The 19,285-nt window shown below is 39.8% G+C and overlaps 3 protein-coding genes and 1 long non-coding RNA gene across 6 annotated transcripts in view; 2 read left to right on the top strand and 2 right to left on the bottom strand.

Moving 5' to 3' along the window:
* LOC146462635 (protein sidekick-1-like) overlaps positions 1-3,807 on the top strand; it is a 48,568-nt gene extending 44,761 nt beyond the window's left edge. For all 3 annotated transcript variants that reach the window (XM_085085425.1, XM_085085426.1, XM_085085424.1), the window contains 2 exons: positions 1-1,017; positions 3,670-3,807. The exon at positions 1-1,017 is cut by the window's left edge and continues 277 nt beyond it. The gene's annotated coding sequence lies outside the window, so the exon portion shown is untranslated. The remainder of the gene's footprint in view (positions 1,018-3,669) is intronic.
* A 4,275-nt stretch (positions 3,808-8,082) lies between these two features.
* LOC146462634 (uncharacterized) lies at positions 8,083-8,838 on the bottom strand. The gene is made up of 2 exons (XR_014857100.1): positions 8,584-8,838; positions 8,083-8,542 (listed from the first exon to the last, which is right to left on the bottom strand). It is a non-coding gene; the product is annotated as an uncharacterized LOC146462634 (long non-coding RNA).
* Positions 8,839-11,204: 2,366 nt separating this feature from the next.
* LOC146462633 (protein FAM151B-like) lies at positions 11,205-15,383 on the bottom strand. The gene is made up of 3 exons (XM_085085460.1): positions 15,243-15,383; positions 14,295-14,468; positions 11,205-12,906 (listed from the first exon to the last, which is right to left on the bottom strand). Exons 1-3 carry the CDS (start codon positions 15,333-15,335, stop codon positions 12,226-12,228), a joined length of 948 nt encoding a protein of 315 aa, XP_084941586.1. The 5' UTR covers positions 15,336-15,383; the 3' UTR covers positions 11,205-12,225.
* A 52-nt stretch (positions 15,384-15,435) lies between these two features.
* LOC146462630 (ribitol-5-phosphate transferase FKTN-like) overlaps positions 15,436-19,285 on the top strand; it is a 43,302-nt gene continuing 39,452 nt past the window's right edge. The window contains exons 1-5 of the mRNA XM_085085456.1: positions 15,436-15,489; positions 15,751-15,943; positions 16,633-16,707; positions 17,495-17,713; positions 18,505-18,752. Coding sequence (XP_084941582.1) covers positions 15,833-15,943; positions 16,633-16,707; positions 17,495-17,713; positions 18,505-18,752 — 653 coding nt within the window. The 5' untranslated portion in view covers positions 15,436-15,489; positions 15,751-15,832. The remainder of the gene's footprint in view (positions 15,490-15,750; positions 15,944-16,632; positions 16,708-17,494; positions 17,714-18,504; positions 18,753-19,285) is intronic.

The raw sequence follows: 19,285 nt of genomic DNA, 5'->3' as shown, positions 1-19,285 counted from the left end.
CGCGATTCAACCTCAAGACGAAGTTCGTTGGACTAATGATAACTTCTATATTGAACATTCCAGTCTTGAGAAAGTTAAAATTTATTCCTAATTATTTGGACCATTAGTCTGGAACTCATTATCCTTAGAATTCTGGAATTTGTCTAAATTTACTTTTCAAAACAAACTTAAATTAAGACCTCCTGTAGTCTCAGTTCTTGAGGGGGGGGGGGGGGGGGGGAGGAAAGATTGCAAGGCTCGATTACCAGCCCCTATTCGGGAAATGAGCCCAAAGCCGGACCGAGGGAGCGGTGGAGACTAAAAGATTGCGTGACGAGCCAAAAGAGCGTCTGCGAGGGCGGCTAGACCTCCCTCAGAACAAACGTCATTTTGCAAATATATATTAGTAAAACAAAAATGCAAACAGCTCATTAAAAGAATTATAAAAGAATGCAATATTCATAAATACATCAGTAACGCAAATGTGCTTATTAATTAGTGAAGTTTTTTTACGAAATAGATAGGCGCATGTAGCAAAAATAGCTATAAAAAAAAAATAATAATTCTTTCATCGTTAAATTGCACTATTATGCCGGCGTTGTGTTCGACGTTCCTCCTATACTATTATGCTCGAAATTACGCCGGCATAATATGTGTCAACGTACCCCTCACGGGAAATCGTGGAACTGAATTGTGAAATTAGTTTATGATGTCCATTTTTGTCCGTTGCTTATTGTTTGACATATATTGTATTGTAATCGTCACGCAACGCTCCTTTGTGGGGAGGAGCGTTGCGTGACGAGACACAGAACGGCTGCGAGGGAGACTAGCGTAAGCACAAATGTAAACAACAGCGTGAGAAAGATTCTCCAATATTGCGTTACTTGCGTGACCTGACGAGGGAACCAATCACAATTGCCAAAAACAGCAAACTCTCCGAGGTCAGCGCATAATTGTTTGCTTGGGTTTTCTGTATGGAACAGAGGACACTGAGAAGCATGATCTTGTATATCATAATTGTTACCGCTTTCTCGATTGGTAAGTTTAAACGACTTTAATTCTTGGTTAAAACCAGCTTGCATGTAAGACAAAGAAAGGTCCAAATTCTAAGTAAGTCGATTGACCCTTGTTTTGTACTGGGTCTACGGACAACCGTTGTGCTCATTCAAGTGAAAGGTTGTTGAGCAAAATACTCTGATTAAGGGCATTTCAGCAAAATGACAGAGCAACGGAAAAAGACCAGCCCTCGGTTATTTCACTACCTCGTTTCGAATACGGAGTAATACATCTTACAATCAATACAGTCAAACCTCCCGTAAGGGACCACCCAAAATACCAAGATTTAGTGGTCGCTTACAACTAACAAGAGTCGAACCAGAGGGAGTCTCTTCCTGGCACAGGTCTGAAGATAAGCTGTTATTGCATACATTTCCCTAGTTACAATACGAGCAGTGCTAGGTTGTCACTTAAACTTCCTCGTAAACTCTGAGTAGCCTAGTACATGCAGCGAACATGGAGATCAGACCATGTGGGGTCAGGTGGTCGCTTACAAGAGGTTAAAAACAATGAAAATTATAATGCCGTCACCTCAAACAGTGGTCGCGCTTGCTTACGAGAGGTGGTCGTTTACGAGAATGTCAAACTATAGGGCTTTGACTGGGAAAATTTGGTGTTTGGATAGGAAGTCGCATATAGGAGGTGGTCGTTTACGAGAGGTGGTCGCACATGGAGGTTCGATTGTATTACATATTATAGTCTAGGGCATGCAAAGGAAGCAGTTTCATTGTAATTCTGTTTAGCGGAGTCGACACTGGTAAGCATATCTTTCGTTGAAATCGTTTTTCGTATAGCAGAGAGAATTTGATGCACTTCGAATTCAACGTCAAGCTAAAAGCGAAAAGATCATACGATTAAATATCTTAGGACCATAGTAAACTTCATAGAAAGTGTCCGGGGGGATGGGGGAGCTCCCATATAAGAGTGGTCAACGGGGGTGATCGTCGGAAATTCAGAAAAGAGCCCCTAAAGGGTACCAAATCAATTGACTGACTTTTACTTCTCGTATTTTTGGGTTCAATACCCTAAAAGGTACTATCTAGCCTGCGTAGCAAGCGTTTCCGTGCTGTTTCCGAGCAAAGCCCGTCCCCCCTGTTTCATTTTTTGGCTCTCGTTTCATTTCTCGCGCGGCCAAAACCGAGAATCTCGTTCCTCGGTCTTTCTTTGCTCCGAAACAGCACGGAAACTCTTGCTACGCAGGCTAGATACCATCATACCTCTGACGGAAGTCATTTTAGATTTTAGCACTCTAAGGCCCGGTACCAAACCACGAATTTTAACCCCTAAAAGGTACGATGATCACCCCCGTCACTTTTATATGGAAGTCGCCCCCACCCCCCGGAAGAAAGTGACTGTATCATATCAATTGGTTCTTTGCGTAATATGATATCAAGTTGCTTTCAAATCATGTCTCGCTCAACAGTCCTGAAGGCGTTTGTTTACTGAGGCGCACAAATAAAAACGACAAGAATATGGCGGGAGATGCGAACACCTTTCATTGAATTTTGCAAAACGTTCTATCTGAACAAGTTGATTACAGTTCCATGATAAAAAATGGGGTTTACTGAAATAAAATTAGGGATGTTTTTGACAGGTTATACTGTTGCTATTTTAACCTATTATGTCAAGACAGTGTCAAGATATGTCAAAAAAACCACCATAACTTGTTCACGAATGTTTGGCATGGAATCATGCCATTATTGTTGTATCAACTGATAAAGAGTGGTTGCATTGATCCATCCATCAAAGTATAAGTGCTGGAAAGTGATGGAAAATTCCGATATCAGCCATCTGATGGCAACCACAGTCGTATTGACGCCTCAACCCAAGAGGGATGTCCAATATAGACAAACTGATACGGTTTGAAAAAAAAACCTGACGATCATATCATTTGACTATAGCTATCCGTAAAGGTTCTTTTAAAAATGCATCTCATTAAGCGGACTTAGAATATTTTTGCGTCTTACTTGGGAGAGGGGTATTTACAGTTAGACGATCCGTACGGTTTGTACAGATCGTAAAGGCACTTTTCCGGTCCGTGTACGGTTTAGTCTCCCTCGCAGCCGTTCTGTGTCTCGTCACGCAACGCGTGATCAGACAGAACGGCTGCGAGGGAGACCATATAAGGACGGAAAAATGAGGGGACTTAGAACATTTCCACGCCTTACTAGAGCGAGGGATTTGTACTGACGATCTGTACGGTTTGTACAGATTGTAAAGCTCTTTTCAGTCCACCCCAACCAACTCTAACCAAAAAGTTTCCTCCTTGTTGAAAGGAAATGTCTGGAGAAGTTTAAGCAAAACGACAACAGTTTTGATTTTTCAAAACATGTTTTGACAGCTCTTTTGCCATCCTCAGTTTAAATTGTAAAGTACAAACTGGAATTTATAATAAGTACGTACAAATGCTAATGAGAAGAGAAAAATCTGTAACAGAATAATTAAAGAATACTGTTATAGTTTTTTCTTTTCTCGTTAGCATTTGTGTGTACTTATTTTAAATTCAACATTTTACTTTACAATTTAAATTGAAGGACTTTCGAAACACGTTTTCAAAAATCAAAACTGTTGTTGTTTTTCTTGAACTTTTAACCTGCCTACTTCTATTCAGACCTTCCATTACTGGCATTTTAGCGTTGCTGTGTCCACCCGTTCAAGGTAAACAAAATAACAAAATCTGCAAACCGACCCAGCACCAAGACGCGAAGGATGACATCTTGAACTTCTTCAAAGAGCACGACGGACTCGATATCACATGGTTACACGCAGTCAATTCACCAGCCAAATTGGAGGAAGGTTTGTCTGGTGAGATCATGATGTTTGAGGTGGATGTTTTGATGCGAAACAACCAGGTATTTCAGCAGTTTTAAAAGGGGAATATAGTAAATGGTCATTGTCACACTATACGGGCAACGAAAGGAAACTCGGTGTTAGACCGACAAAAAGCCTTCAGTGAAAACGGGGTGGACACGAATTTGCAGCGTTACGTTATGTCCCATCTCGCTACGTTACGTTATGTCATGTTACGTTACGTTATAGGTGAATGGCACCCCAGTGATGGCGCATCCCCCAGATGTAGACAGCAACCTAACACTGGCAGATTTTCTTAATCAAACGATTGGTTCGACTAAGGGTATCAAGCTGGACTTCAAGACCATTATGGTAGTCGAGCCTTCGCTCAAGATGCTACAGAATGCAACATCAGGGAGAGGGATCAATAATCCGATCTGGCTCAACGCAGATATACTGCCAGGGCCCTGCTATGACAAGGTGTGCACACCAGTCGACCACGTCCAATTCCTGTCTCTCTGTACGTCGTACTTTCCAGAGGCAACTCTATCAATTAGTTGGACTACTGGGATGAATATGACCGCGCCGGAAAATTACTACAACTGGACTCAAGTAATTCCCATGGGGAAGCTCGTGTCACAGATCGCTCAGCCAATTACATTCCCCTTTCGCGCGGTGCTCGTGCAGCGCTCTTCCAAACAGATTCACTGGCTGCTCGACCTATCAGAGACTTTCACCCTAACCATATGGTCTTCAAAATATGACAAGCTTGATGTCCAAGACCTTGTGACACTGCGACAAACAGTTACAGACAAGAGACGAATCTATTATGATCTTCCGCCAGCTCAAGACCAGGCATTTAAGGATGCTTTGAAGTCAGCAGACTCTGGTGGCGACAAAGGTGCGATGGAAACCATCGCGTGGAAAGCCGCAGCTACAAAGCGATGTGAAGATGTACTCGTTGGTCGCAACAGCGTGATGATTTCGGGAGACGGTGGTGAGGTAATTTCTGTTAAAAACCTGTACAAGGTCTACGCTCAATATTATTTATTCGTCTCCGGTATTTGTTCCTTTATCGAGAGTGGTGGAGTGTCAAACGAAAAAAGCACCATCAAAATCTCGCTGCACGTTTCCAACACCACAGGTATTGTAACATCCTCGAAAACAGGCGAAGTCGTCAGCCTGGTCTTGCACAGCAATGGCGTCTTCCAGTTGTTGATGAATGGAGGCGGAGCGAAAGAGGGGTCCGTGAAAAGCGAAACTGGTTCGTTCAACTTCTCGATCGTGGAGAGTTCGTCCGATGGCAAACAGAGAACCTTCAAATGTGAGATCACTGCGCAAGACAGCAAAGGAGATAAAGCAACTGTTTCCTTGGAAACGGAGAACGAACCAATGGCAGGTCATCTGCTAATCGGTGCCGGAAAACAGTCAGGAGCGGTCCTGGTGGAGAATGTCGAGTTCGCAGTAACAGCAGCGAGAAGTGGAGCGAGCACTGGGAACCACTATTTTCAAAAAATCATTGTTCTATGGGTTTTGCTGCTCAGTTTGTGTCAAATGTAAGCGTTTGTGATTTACAATACAACGAACTTGGATGCAACACACATCCGAACAAACTCTGTCCTTCGATAAGGTCTTTTTAGGTAAATACACTGAATGAATACGTCAGTTGTTTTTTTTTTATAAAATAAGCTGAATTCTGCATGCATTTTGATTAGTTCTTACTTATGATCTATTGGAGGACAGACGCCACCATTGACAACTTTATTATATTAAACAAATAGATTCCATGTTGCCGTGCGTCTGTTCAGAAATAGACCACAGAAGACGTCAAAATGTGGTAACAACATCAGTGACACACTCGCCTGTGATCTATTACTGAACAGACGCACGACAACATGGAATCTATTTGTTAAGTAGCCAATATACTTTCTGCTGCATGAAACTCGCCCGAAATGCTGTCAAAGTAAAGTTTAAAAAATAGCGAGACATAATGTGAAACATCAATTACCTCTACAGGACCTAGTAGAACCTTATTTTTGGCACACTCCTGTATCTGTTGTCTAACTGTATTGACTAATATTTTATCGCGAATAGCCTTGAATGGACGGAAAGGACTTATGCTATGAAGGCAGCCACGTAATGTACTCCTTTATGTAAGCCATATAGAAATAGGCATGTGCCTCGCTAAATGGCGTGCCAGTGTTTTCAAGACTGCTGGCCCGACACATGAAATGCTTATAGATGCATGGTTTTAACCCGCATATTTTAGTTCACAAACTATTAAGGATGTTAAGAGGCTTTTAAAAGGAGGAATAGGATAGTTACACAAAAAAAGAAAAGAGCTAAATAAATGGCAATTTCCTGGAATTGAGTTCGTATTTAGTTGAATAAACGCCTTGGGTCTTTAACGAAAAATTGCATTTTTTAAGGGGACGTAAATTAAACAATAAAGACACAAAGGGAAAGTGGACCTTCATTTTATCTATTTTAATATATTTTGTTAACACTCCCTCACGTTTAGTCATTGAAGGCTCTGATTAGTGGGTATAATTCATTTTATTATAGAATTACTTAACGGCTTGACTTGAGAAGCTCGAGTTTGACCGAGGAAGCTGAGAAGACAGGAGTCCTGTAGGTTTAGGTTTTACTGTAGATTTTTGTCCTTCCCATGGCAACATAGTTCATTTGACATAACCCTCAAACTTCACTTTTCCTAAACGTGGAAAATCTAGTCATAAAATCCCCTTATAAATGCGCACAGCTTACGAGGAACCATTCTAATATTTGACAATCTTTGTCTAAATCTACTCATGAGCAAGGCTACCTTGTTATTGGCCGTTTTTATGCTAGAGACGTTAAAGTCGTCTAGACGCATTTAACGTCTGAGACCTTAAAGTCGTCTGTTAAGTTTGCGTCTAAACGACGCACTTAACTAAAGACGTTAAATGCGTGTCTTATTTATCGTTTTTATACTAGACGTTTAAGTCGTCTCGATACGACTTTAACGTTTCCAGCATAAAAACGGCCATTAGTCGTGGTTACACACACCTTGGGTTTGGGGCCTTCCGGAGGGTAAATGGCTTGGGTTCGGTTTAGCTCAGATTTCATGTTATCCTTGGGAATGCGGTTACACAGTAAAAGAACTCCCCTCAGGGTAAATATAATTAGATATGATTTTACACTGACCATGCATGCAGTTTGGTGGGAAACGTACAGATCGACATGCATGACACAAATCGAGATCTTGTAAGCTTAATTTCGGTGATTCTCCGGCTAATTATTCGACAGTCCTCCATAAATATAGCAATCCAACAGTTTTTTGCGAGAAACGACAGCGAAGAAGGCGCAAAGAAATACCCGTTGTACATAGTAGGACTCTTCGGTTTGGGTAGCGTTCCTATAAACAGATAAACAAAAAGATTACAACTTGATCAACTTGGAAACTGATAGTCTGAAGAGGGAACTCATGAAAATAAAGAAAGAAATACTCACAGTTATGCACGAAACCCTGCCATGTCACCTTGTGCTACCAGTACAGTTAGCGCGAAATTAGCCAAGCGTATCAGAGGTCAACTCAGAGCATAGCAGGCGATTTCCTGTGTTAGCTTCGTTCTGCATGATGATTGGCCAAGCCACCTCAGGGACCAGATATACCGAACTTTTCAGTTCAGGAACTGTCATGGGAAGTTCTTTTGTTCTCTTTGATGTATCCATGGAAATAACCCAAAGGCAGTTTCGGTCTGGGAAAAGCGGTTACACACAAAAACATCCTTACCCGTGGGAAAATGCTAGTTACCCACGGGTAAAAGGGCTAAGTGTAACCACAACTATTGTTTAGTAGTCTACGGTTAACCGTCGTCTAGCCACTACTTAAATGAATCTCCTTTAAATAATTGGAAATGTAAGCTAAGACCTGGTTTAGCCTGGACTCAGACTATCTTTCTTTAACAGCCCCGCATTCTAGAATTGCGTCGACGTCCTTAGGAATTTGTGGGTTTCTTTTTTGCGTTCCGAGTGTGCAAAAGCTAGCGGAACTTCGAGAACCCATCAAAGCTCGTTACGAAATTAAGTGTTTCACGCACTGCGTAGTACACAAAAGGTGAAATCTCATTACATAGTGATTCTAGGTTTGACTTTGGTGGGTTTTTTCCATCATAGTAGCATAATAGGTTTTTATCATCACTTTGCGGGCTATATTTTACTATATGAGAAGGTTGCGTTATTCAGTAATGACACGGGCAAACTCGGAAAAAGAAATTCCCAGTGCTCCTACCAGGAGTCGAACCTAAGACCTGCCGATTACTAGTTCGGATGCTCCATCACTGAACTACAGGGGATCGGACTCGTGGGAGCTAAGGCCATTAAACTAGGTTCATGGGACAAGCATCCTGCATACTGCTAGGAATGGAATGTCAATGAGTTGCTTGATGCGCAATGAAAGGAAAAGTGAAAAAAAGGAAAAGTATTTTACTATATTTTATTACATTATTTACCTATGAGAGATTTATTCTACAGTGAATGGGGCCAGCGACTCTTTTGGCTGACCAACCGATGGCATTTGCTGTCCGTCCGTCTGTCTGTCTGTCTGTCTGTCTGTCTGCCTTTGTTTGGCTTCTTTTGTTGATATTATTCTTACTCATTTAGTGTTCGACTAGCAGCAGATTTATTTACATAGAGTTATGACAAAGAGTTTAATATTCCAAAATCTTGACTTCAACTTGAATTCAGTATTTTGACGTTCCAAAATCTGGTATTCACTTGAACTGCAAGATTTTGGCGTTCCGAAATCTTGAATTCAGAATTTTAGCCTTCCAACTGAGCTAAGCCATAATTGTATAAATATTACTCTAGGAATAGCTGTCCTCGTCCATTTATCTTTAATTTTATTGGCATTAAGGAATTGCAATATTAAAAGCAATATTTTTGGTAAACGTATTAAGAACATAGCTAGGATTTGACTAGTGTTTGAATAAAAATTTGGCAGTTCAATTAAGGGTAATGTCAAGGCATTTGTTTTCAAGTACGCGATGTATAAAGTTTTAAAATGTTTCTTTGAACCGTCAAATCGATCAGCCTCGACATTCAGAAAATAATGAGTCAACATCATATAGATTTAGAAGTTGTAATAAAAAGTCATTTAATCCCAACACTTACCAGATTGCTTGAATTCTCTTCCGAAGTTTTTCTTTAAAACTTTGAGCCGTGAACCTAGATAGTATTTTTGCCCACCTCAGTCAGGTTTTCTCCGGCTCTTGACAACTTGAATGTTGAAAAGACAAAAAAAAAAATCAGCTTCTAGATTTCGATGACCTTTCAAGAAACTTAATTCAAGAAAACTCACTTGTTACTTGAATTCTTCTTCACAGCTAATATAGCTGTTCAACATATCTTCAATTCGCCATCAAGTTATTTGAGCCGCCATTGCAGTGTCCTCCGGGCAGTCCTCGACAACTTCGATGTCGAAAACATAGAACAATCAGCTTTAGGATTGTGAAGTTTGAAAGAAGAGTAATTCAAGAATACTTGCTAAACTGCTTGGAATTCTTGTTCAAGGTTTAGCCGGTTCGCTTTTGCCTCAAGATGGAAAACTTACGCTTATTTTATCGAGCGGCCTCGTGCACTCGACCCTGTCAAACGCGACATCGAAAACACAAAACAACTCTTATATTTGTAGTTTAAATGGAAAATAATTTCAGAATACTTACTACGCTAGATAGCTTGAATTCTTTTTAACTTGTCGTCTTTTACTACAAGCTGTTTTTCGTCGATGTTGTTATTTTAAAACTAATTTCAGCGGGCGTGCAACCGATACACGTGCAAAGCAAAATTTGCACACAAGGACAAAAATTGGATTGAAACGGTCCTTCGTCAACTTGTGAATGAACTGCGAATGTGTGACATTTTTACAACAGTGATCAAAGAACCATAGAACCATAGAATTCGTAAATAGACGACTGAAACCGTAACAAAACGAAGATTTCTCACAACCACGACTCCACGAGGTGCAACGTTCAAATTAAATCGGTATTGATTCGATATCGATCTGACAAATTTGCGATACACTGAAGCGATACTGGCGACTTCCCAAGTATCGATTCGCTTCCAACAAATGGTATCAGCTTCTTTTGCGCTCGCACATTTTTCTTAAAACAGAGAATATAAAAACAACTTTATTTCATGATCGTGAATACCCTCATCCATCATTATGAACAAAATTTAATGACATCACAATTTAAGATAACCAGAAAGTATTTAAAAAATAGAGACCGTGATCCTCTTTCAAAACTCGCAACCGTTCACGTAAACTAAGGTCGTGTAATAAGGGGAATAGTTGTTAGATTTCTCTTTTTAAGTAAATTTGGGAAGACATTCCTGCAAACTTTCACCGACACATGATAATTTGAGAGCGATTTTGTACTCTAGTGACCCCAAAAACCTCTCATGAGGAATTTCTTGTCATCATTGTACGTATTCCTATTCTTGAATAGGGTCAATCGAACGCAACCTTAAGGCGCGTTCTTTTGGCACAATTTTGGATATTTTTATTCCAGTTTAGGAACTTACAGGATACACAGAATACCAGTTCCTAAAACAACGCAATTCTTTTTCTTACAAACTGTTCATTTTAAGTATTTCGTTCATTCTGCTATCGGGGGCAATGAACGGCACACTATTGAATTTAGTTAAGATCTTTCCGAAAACAGAACAGGTCCCAGAGAACATGAATACCGTCTATTCTATGGGTTCATATTCCGGAGTAGTCCCAAATGAATGTGCCATCAGTATAACTGTAACCCAGAGCGATATATGCTGCCTAAATAGGAAGAGTTTTGAAGGCCATTTTGGTCTGAAAATGAGTACATTAACTAGGTTCAGAAAGATGGTACCAATCGAGTAAGGGTTCGTTTCCGAAAATGGGACGAACAACCATTTTCGAGGCTCGCAATTCCTGGTTTTTGGCAATTGCAAATTTTGGTGCAAAACGGATAGAGATTTCAAGAGACGGCCCACACACCAACCAAAAATTTTGATGTACCCAAAGTGCGCACACCTGAAGTCTTGCGTGCAAGCTAACGTTGGCATCGGCAGGTCTGCTATTTTTTTTTTATCTGGAAAAGGTTTTTCATACCACGATGAGCGAAAAATAAATCTGCGGGTATTTAAATAAAATATACACAGATATTAATTTCCTGTGTTATAATTTAGACCTCTGTAATTCTAGTTAAAGACGGCCTTTCCACACAAGCAGAAACGGTACGGCTTACGCGTGGGTGTGTTCCGCGCGCTTTCCACGCTTCGCGCGCGCGCAAGATTCTCCTCTTCCGTACCCCTTTTTCGCGCATGCCATTCCAAAGGTCATATACATACTAATCTAAACGTTAGAAGTGAACCGCCTCGTAAAGTATAATATATAGAACCAAAGGCACAAACCACGGCATAAGAAGTTTTCAAGTTTTCATCTGAACAAGCGATACACTTTAAGAATAACAGGCTTAGGAAAAAATTGTGTATCTACTACCATTAAGATTGTGGTTGGGACGTTAAGGTTTTGCCGATGAAACGAATTCAGAACAAAAGTTAGAAAAGGTTTTTGGTCAAAGTGGGCCTGTAACAATTAAATGCCATTGAATAAACTAACAAAACTTCCATCCAAAAGTCCAGGATCAGGTCCAGCCAGGTAGAGCTGAAATGATGTGAGGTTTGGAGTTCAAGTTTCTTCCTCCCCCCTCGCAATCTCAGCTGTTCGTTAAGGATTTATCTTATGGCTCACAGCTGTCTATATACACCTTAGAAGAGAATGACAATTGAAGAGCTCATAGCAAAACTAACCTATGTCACATTTCAGATCACGTTTAGTTGTTTTAGTTCATTTTCACCTGAATTTTTGCATGTGGCCTTGAATTCCTTCAGGAAACTTTGCTCCAATGTTTTTTCATGGCCTCTGTTTTGCGCTTCTTGGCAAAAAAAAAACTATGATTATGATTATGGGCGAGATTTACATTTCAAATTACATTTAATTGTAAATTATTCATTTCCACGTCACCTGGATACAACAGCTCTGCGCATTTTGATAATTATGAGGCTAATTGAATTTATAGGCCTCATTCACTGGTGAACAGAATTTACATTTTAAAGAGAAAGGTGCTTCATGTATGGTTACACATACTGTTCTGATTTTACAGCCATCACAGCTGGCAAGAGAGGGATTGAGTGAGCAAGCCATCAGTTTCACTCCACTCATACAACCTCATTCAACTGACACATTCATGGGTTAAAAATTCAAATACAGTAGTCTGTATGTTGACCAACGACCTTTAGGTTTTAAGTCAGCTGACATGCTTGCCGCTGACATCAAACTTCCCACCTCCTTGAAAGAGATAACCAGCAGATCATCTCTATTCAAGTCTGGAGCTTGAGGTCTTCCAAAAATTTGGCATGCTGATCTGAGGGAAGATCAAAAAATATCCTAGCTTTGTTGGCCACCTTATTCCACAAAGCAACCAACTCTTTGGTGTTTGGCTTGTCATGAGTTGCTGACCAGATTGTTAAGGTGTAGACATCAGAGAGGTTCAAAAGCCACAGCATCTGTTCCATTGACCTGCCAATCATGTTAGCTCTGACTGGGAAAGTGATTTGCTCAGAGATATCATTTAACAAGTCTCTCATTGGTTGTACAAAGCGCCATTCATAGTAATTCTCCTCAACAGAAACAAAGTAGCTTGTTGTCCAGCCAATCGAAAGAGTAGCTGAAGGAAAGTACTTGGTACAAAGAGAAAGAAATTTACGTGGATCGACAGGGTGACAGACAGATCCACTTTGACATGGGCCAGGCAAAATGTCAGCATTTAGCCATATTGGATTACGCACTTGTTGGTGAGAAATAGTTTCCTTCATGAGGATTTTCAGTGATGGTTCAACAACAGCTGAAGTTTTGAAATCCAGTTTGATACCTTTTTTGGAGCCAATAGTTCTCTTAATAAACTCAGCATATGAAAGGTCACTGTCTGTACTGGGTGGGTGTGCCATAATTGGTGTTCCATCTGAAGCTCTCAACAATACATCTGCTTCAATCATCATAACCTTTTGGGAAACAGAGAAACCAAATGAAGTCAATAACATTTAGTCATTAACCCCAACACTCTTACATGAAACTTTCTAGATTTTTGCCAAGAAAAATCATGAATAAAATTTGTAAAATGTATACCTCTTACTAACCAAGTTTGAGGTCTGTACTGTAAGTTACAGAACAAGTTTTCCCCTGTTTATTTATGTCCCAAGTGTGAAGCGTGTGGGCCATAAATAAACAGGAACTTACAGTACAGACAGAGAAAATGAGGTTAGTAAGATATTTATTATATCTCTGAGGTTAATTAGGTGCAGTGCGTGGTAAAGGAACCTAGTTAAAGTGAGCAGGCTGTACAGTGAAATACGGCCTGCAAAATTGACCAATCACACCACACATACTAACTGAGGGATAAAATAATTTACAATAGTGTAAAAGCGCCAGAGGAAAGTAGCGCAGTAGCTTTCATTTCAATGGTCACACTTTAGGATTTCATCCACAGACTCAAAAGTTAGAATCACCTTGTACAGCATAATAAACAGCACCACGGGAAAGTACGGCTCAGTAGCTTTCATTTGAATGGTCACAGTTTAGGATTTCATCAACAGGCTCAAAAGTTAGAACCACCTTGTACAGCATAATAAACAGCACCACAGGAAAGTAAATGCTTTATAGAAGCTTTCATTTGAATGGTCACACTTTAGGATTTCATACAGAGACTCCAAAGTTAGAACCACACTACACTGACAACACAAGGTTTGATCACAACATACAACTCTGTAAGTGGAACATTTAAACAAATAGCAGTAATTTATAAAATGATAAGTCAGCTTAATTCAGTACTCAAAATTGAATACATTGATTTTCTTCGCTATTTGCAAGTCAGCCTAGTTATAACTTAAGGTTCTGTTGTGAATAAATAAAACTTGAAAACTTGAAAACTAATAATGGTAATAGGACTGAGTGGAGTCTGATTCGGTCTGTAATCATACGAGTGATTAACAAAATCAGATGAACGTGTAGCAATAGTGCGATTTCTTTCATCACGAGTATGATTACAGACCGAATCGGACAACACAAAGTCCTTTTCCCAATTAATCATAACCATTACAATTTCTGAGAACAAATGGATGTGAAAAAATACAGTCTGACATGAAGGATGAAAACTTGTAGATTGTAGTTAAACATTGAACTTATTAAGGTGAAGAAATCCTCCATTGTGACAAACAAAAGCTTGTGAGATACTGTTGCTATAGAAACTGTAATCATAATTGTGATTGGTGGGTTTACAGGTTTGCAGTATAATTAATGCAAAAATAGAGCAGTTTTTGTGCCAATCAGATTCAAGGAAAGTGTAATGGTTATGAATCACTATTTAATTGATTAATTATTTTAAAAAAATAACCTCTCCAGCTAGGGCTTCCTGAAGTTTTGCACGACTGTTGACAGCATGCGCCCAAGTCACTTCCAAAGCATCAGTTACATTGAAAAACTCAAGAACATCTATTGAAAAATGGTGCTGCTTAGCTTTTGTTCCCCTGTCCATCAGCCCTAATGGAAAGTGGCCTCCTTCAACAGACTAGAAAGTGACAATCATTATTGACAACTAAACATTGTAAATAAAATTATTTTGTTTCTACTGCTGAGAAAGAAGCACAGACAGTACTGTAAGAGGAAACGCAAAGTACATCCAGTAAAAAAAAAAATAATAAAAGGCGAAGTGATAAAGGGCTTATCCAGATTTTGTGCACTTTTGACATGCGGGGGGGGGGGGGGGGGGGGGAGACCAATGCACAAATAGACCTTTGTGACTCGGTGCCCATATTGAGTCTTAGGAGAATAAAAAGCCTCACACTGAATTCCATCTGTGCGAGGCTTGCCCTGCAAAAACAAAGCTTTTCTTTAATCCCCTGAGACTCAACATGGTCCAGTGTGACAAAGGTCTATAGAGATAAATTTGTGCATGATGTTTAGCACCCCAGATTCCAATCATACAGCGACAAGATTTCCACACAGCCCCCACACATCAATTCTGTATACATTTGGCGATGCAAGCTCGCCTTCCTGCTAGCTCTTTGTGTAAGGGGGTTAAGCTTAGTATCACAGTGATGCATGTATCGGGCTGTGCAGAAATCTTTCCCATACATGCAGCTGCTAAGAGAAAAAAAAAAGAGAATTCGTATCTATATCAGTAAGTATCTGATTTATATACGGATCTTCCCTATTTTATATTTAAGCTCAAGCTTAAGCTTATATTTCGATTCTTCAGGTAAGTTAAAAAAAAAAAAAAAGACTTTCTACTGAGTTGGAATTTGGCCTGTCCAACCAAACATAACAAATGTTCATACTTAACCTTTATATCACTGCTGAATCGGAACAAATTCCAAATTTTCCAAACCAGCAGGAACAACAGCGTTAAAGCAACTCCTGCAATTGTAGTTCGCATCCTTCCTCGTCCGCCATTTGTATGCTAATAACACTACTTGAAGTACATACCGATAGTCCAACTTACTGCTGACCAGTAAGGCGCGGCTCAAAAATTTTCAAGATGGCGGAAATCTAGCGGAAATCTATTTGCATTTTTTACACTCGTTTTTCAGGTAAAACATCCGAGTTGAAATAAGCCACCAGCTTAAGATCTTGTCAAAAATTGAAACGTGGACATGAGTCGACATAGGGCCAAACAAACGAAAATTGGTCATTCTTACCCCAGAGTTCCCCTTTAAAAAATAAAATAGACAAGAAACGACTTTATTTAATAGCTGCTAGAGCAGTAGAAGAGCAGTAGACATCGTACATAACTGTTCGTTTCGATTATACCCTATACTGACACTTAAATTTCCTTGAATTTTGTTCCCAAGTTTCCGCTGGTCAAAAAGATTGGTGGAGGCCTGGGGCGATAAACAGATAAACATGGCGGACGGAAGGTTGCTTTGATGTGCTATGAACCAACGGATGTTTCCTAGAAGATGGATAATTCTTGTTTTGCTTTTGATGACCTCTATAAGTTTTCTGTACCTGCAATTACTATCTCTGAAAGCAATCGATAACACGGTGAGTTTTACTTAATTTTATTTACAGATTCTTATAGTTACGTAAGCTGATATCTCGCAAGTATGAAAGCTATATCTGCATTAGTAAAAGATCAGACTCCAACTCTAAGCTCATCTTATGGCTGATCTGAGAAGAGCAAACATGCTGGGGATGTCTGCTGGCTCCAAGACGTCAGAGTCGATCACTCAGTCCTGCAACATGAAGTGCAGTATTCAGCTGAAGAAGTCTGTAGTTGGAAGTTGTTGAGCCGATTCTCCTGTCTGGTGTAACTTGTCCAGGCTTCACTGCTGTAGAGCGTTGTGCTGAGGGTACAGGCCTGATAGACACGCAGCTTGGTGTTCTATATCAATAGGCTGTTCATTAGTCTTTCGTACTCCTGAAATCCTTAGAACTCAATCTCATATCTTGTCCCAAGATAGCTTTGTGAATCCTGGGTTGGCAATCCGGAAAGTATTTTATTTTGAGACCACTTTCCTAACTGACGAGTAACACAGAAAAACAAGCCCTCCACCCCTCCTTCTCACCTTCTTAAACAGTTGATCTTGCTCGCTGTTATGCATTACAACTAAATTGCTGAATTATATGCAAGGGTAGTGGGGTGGCAGGAGAGGGAATTAGTGAATGACTTACAATAAATTCATTGTGACATTGGTTGAGAATAACAATATATATATAATTTTCTGCAACAGTTAATTTCTAGGTTCAGAGTTTTAGAAAGTCTTCAAAGATTACTCCCTTACCAAAACCACAGGAATGTTGTTCTGGTAAGTGTGACGATTTTTGCATCGTGTAGTTTCAGAAAATATCTATACTCCCCCCACAGAAGGGATTAGAAATTTCAGGAGGCTAGCAGGGCTTCAAAGGCCAAAAAGGTTAAAGGAAAGTGTGTAACTAAATTTGAACCTCTGGAGTGGTAGCTTCGATCAGACAGCCTCCATCTTGGATTAACATGACAATTGAGTACAACCTGAGGAGTGCACCAAAACTACCAAGGTGTCTGGAGTTGGGTGAGAAAGGTGGGAAAAAGAGGCAGATTTCCTGTTATCCCTGTCCCTCCCCCCCCCCCCCCCCACACACACACACACACACACACACACACTCACACTTTACAGCCTGATGTCAAGGGCCCCCTCAGTAGTTTTGCCACTCTCCCCAGGTTTCAATCACCATTTACACACCAAGATGACAGCAGTTCAATTGAAGCATGTGATCTCAACAATCACTTGGGAAAATAGGGGACTGTAAACAGTATTTATACTTCAGTGGGTAAAAATATACTGAAATCAGAGTAAGCACCCTAGCTTCCCAGTAATAGCTGAGGATATGAAGATGGCAGCTTGAAATTCTTTTTCTCTTGCAGGCCATAGTTTCAACCCATTTGTTATCTGCAAAAAAAGCTGTACATTTTGTGGCCATAAAGTTGTAAAAGAAGTGAACCCTAGCACACCACCCTCCATCTCCCCCTCTCCCCACCCCTGCCTCAATGCCCTTGGTCACTTTTCATCCGCTATTGATGTTGTACTAATTGTTCTTGTTGTTTTTTTTTTATAGAAACATTTGAAAGCCTTTACACAAGTGAGCAAAGAAGAGGGAATTTCATTATTCTTGTTCCATCCATCACTTTCCTCTTTATCAACAAGGGATTTAAATAAGTTCCAAGATTATGGGAATGATCAATGTGAACTGCTCTGTGACCAACAAGGCTTTATATTTGGTGTCATAAATTCAGAATGGCAGAAGAAACAAAATCAGCCACTGTCAGCATTGATAGTAAGTTAACGCTCAAACAATTTCTAGTAGGTAGAGTGGCAAGACATCTGGCTTATGATCATTTACATTGAAATATTTGAATGTGCAAATTTGCATACATTTATGTGACTGAATAATTGTAAGGTGATAAGAGAAACTCCAGTGTACTCTGAAAACTGAATATAATAATATTATAGCACGTACCCCCCACCCCCATCTCCTGAAATTTTGGCCAAGTAATAGTACATCTCTTTGATCAAATTTCCTCCTATGTTTCCCTCCCCTCCCGCTCTTAAATTTCTCCCTCTTTCAGATCCCCTTTAGGGAGTGGGAGTACCTCCCCTGTCAACTGCTCTTCTACAAATTTTCATCAGCCTTGGGAACCCTGACCTTAAAACATGCAAGCTACACAATTTGGTTTGTAATAGTTATCAGCCAGTTAGTCCAATCAATTTTAATTGATAAGGTGCTAGAAGGTACCAAAGCATATTTTCCCTCAAGAAGTCTGCATATATGTGCTTTCTTTTTCTTCTGCACTGTGCTCATTGCTACACTTTGCACGTTTTTATTGTTTGCCACCATTAATACGATTTACAAAATTGTAAAGAAATAAAGGAAAATGGCAATTAGGAAGCCTAAATAAACCAATAAGGCTTATGCCGCATGGGCTTCCTCAACTCTCACCCACTTGCTTTATGCAAAAACTTGCTTTCAACATTATTATTTTACTAGTTTTGGATATTCTTATCAGTCAAAAATTGTTGCATTAAATCCAAAGACAACACTCACTCATTGAAAAAAAATATTTTTAGTCACAATTTAGAACTGATCTTCGCTCACAAGGTTTCTCTACTTCCTGCCTCAATGTCCAAGAGCCATGGTTTGACCCAAGCAAAGATTTCTTGAATGTCAAGCTCATTCTCTCATCATGCAGCATATCAAAGGATAATGTTCTCATGGAGCTGCTAATATTTTATGACAGAACGTCGTATTTATGGCATGGACCACTTGAAGACAATACCGCAACCAATTTTGTAAAACACTCCGAGGGATATAACAGGTGGGTTTAACAAGGGATGATAACATCATGTATAGTTTTAGGCACATTCAATTAGAGTTGTTTAATTCACCCAATCTGAGTCAAGTCATTTAACCCTTTAACCCGTTATATCAAAGACCAAATTCTCCTGGCTTGTTCCCATACTTTTCTTATGAAAGTACTGGGGAGAAGTTATTAAAATATCAAGAAAATTCATCTTGAGTGATCATATCCTTAATTCTCATGACCTCAGGGGTTGAATAAGCATTGATATTTCAAGGAGAAATTTGATGCTGATCACTGTTAGGGCATAAAGGGTTAAGGTAGTTGGCAATCTGACTCATTGGAAGTCAAGTGGTTATAATAATGATGATAAATTTGCTGGGAAAAAACTCGACCCATCCCAGCCCCCCCCCCCCCCCCCCCTTACCAGTACACCTGTCTTTCAAGAAATTGATTTACGGGAAACTGAATGTAAGAAGGTGCAATTTTTTGTGTTTGTTGTGTGTTGTGTTTTGTTTTGCTTTTCAGGCTTTCTCTTCAACTCCTAAGGT

The sequence above is a fragment of the Pavona decussata genome, unplaced genomic scaffold (assembly GCF_977016875.1).
Source record: "Pavona decussata unplaced genomic scaffold, jaPavDecu1.1 SCAFFOLD_186, whole genome shotgun sequence".
Classification (NCBI taxonomy): Eukaryota; Metazoa; Cnidaria; class Anthozoa; order Scleractinia; family Agariciidae; genus Pavona; species Pavona decussata.
The sequence above is the reverse complement of the archived record's forward strand: the minus strand, read 5'-3'. Positions and strand labels throughout refer to the sequence as shown.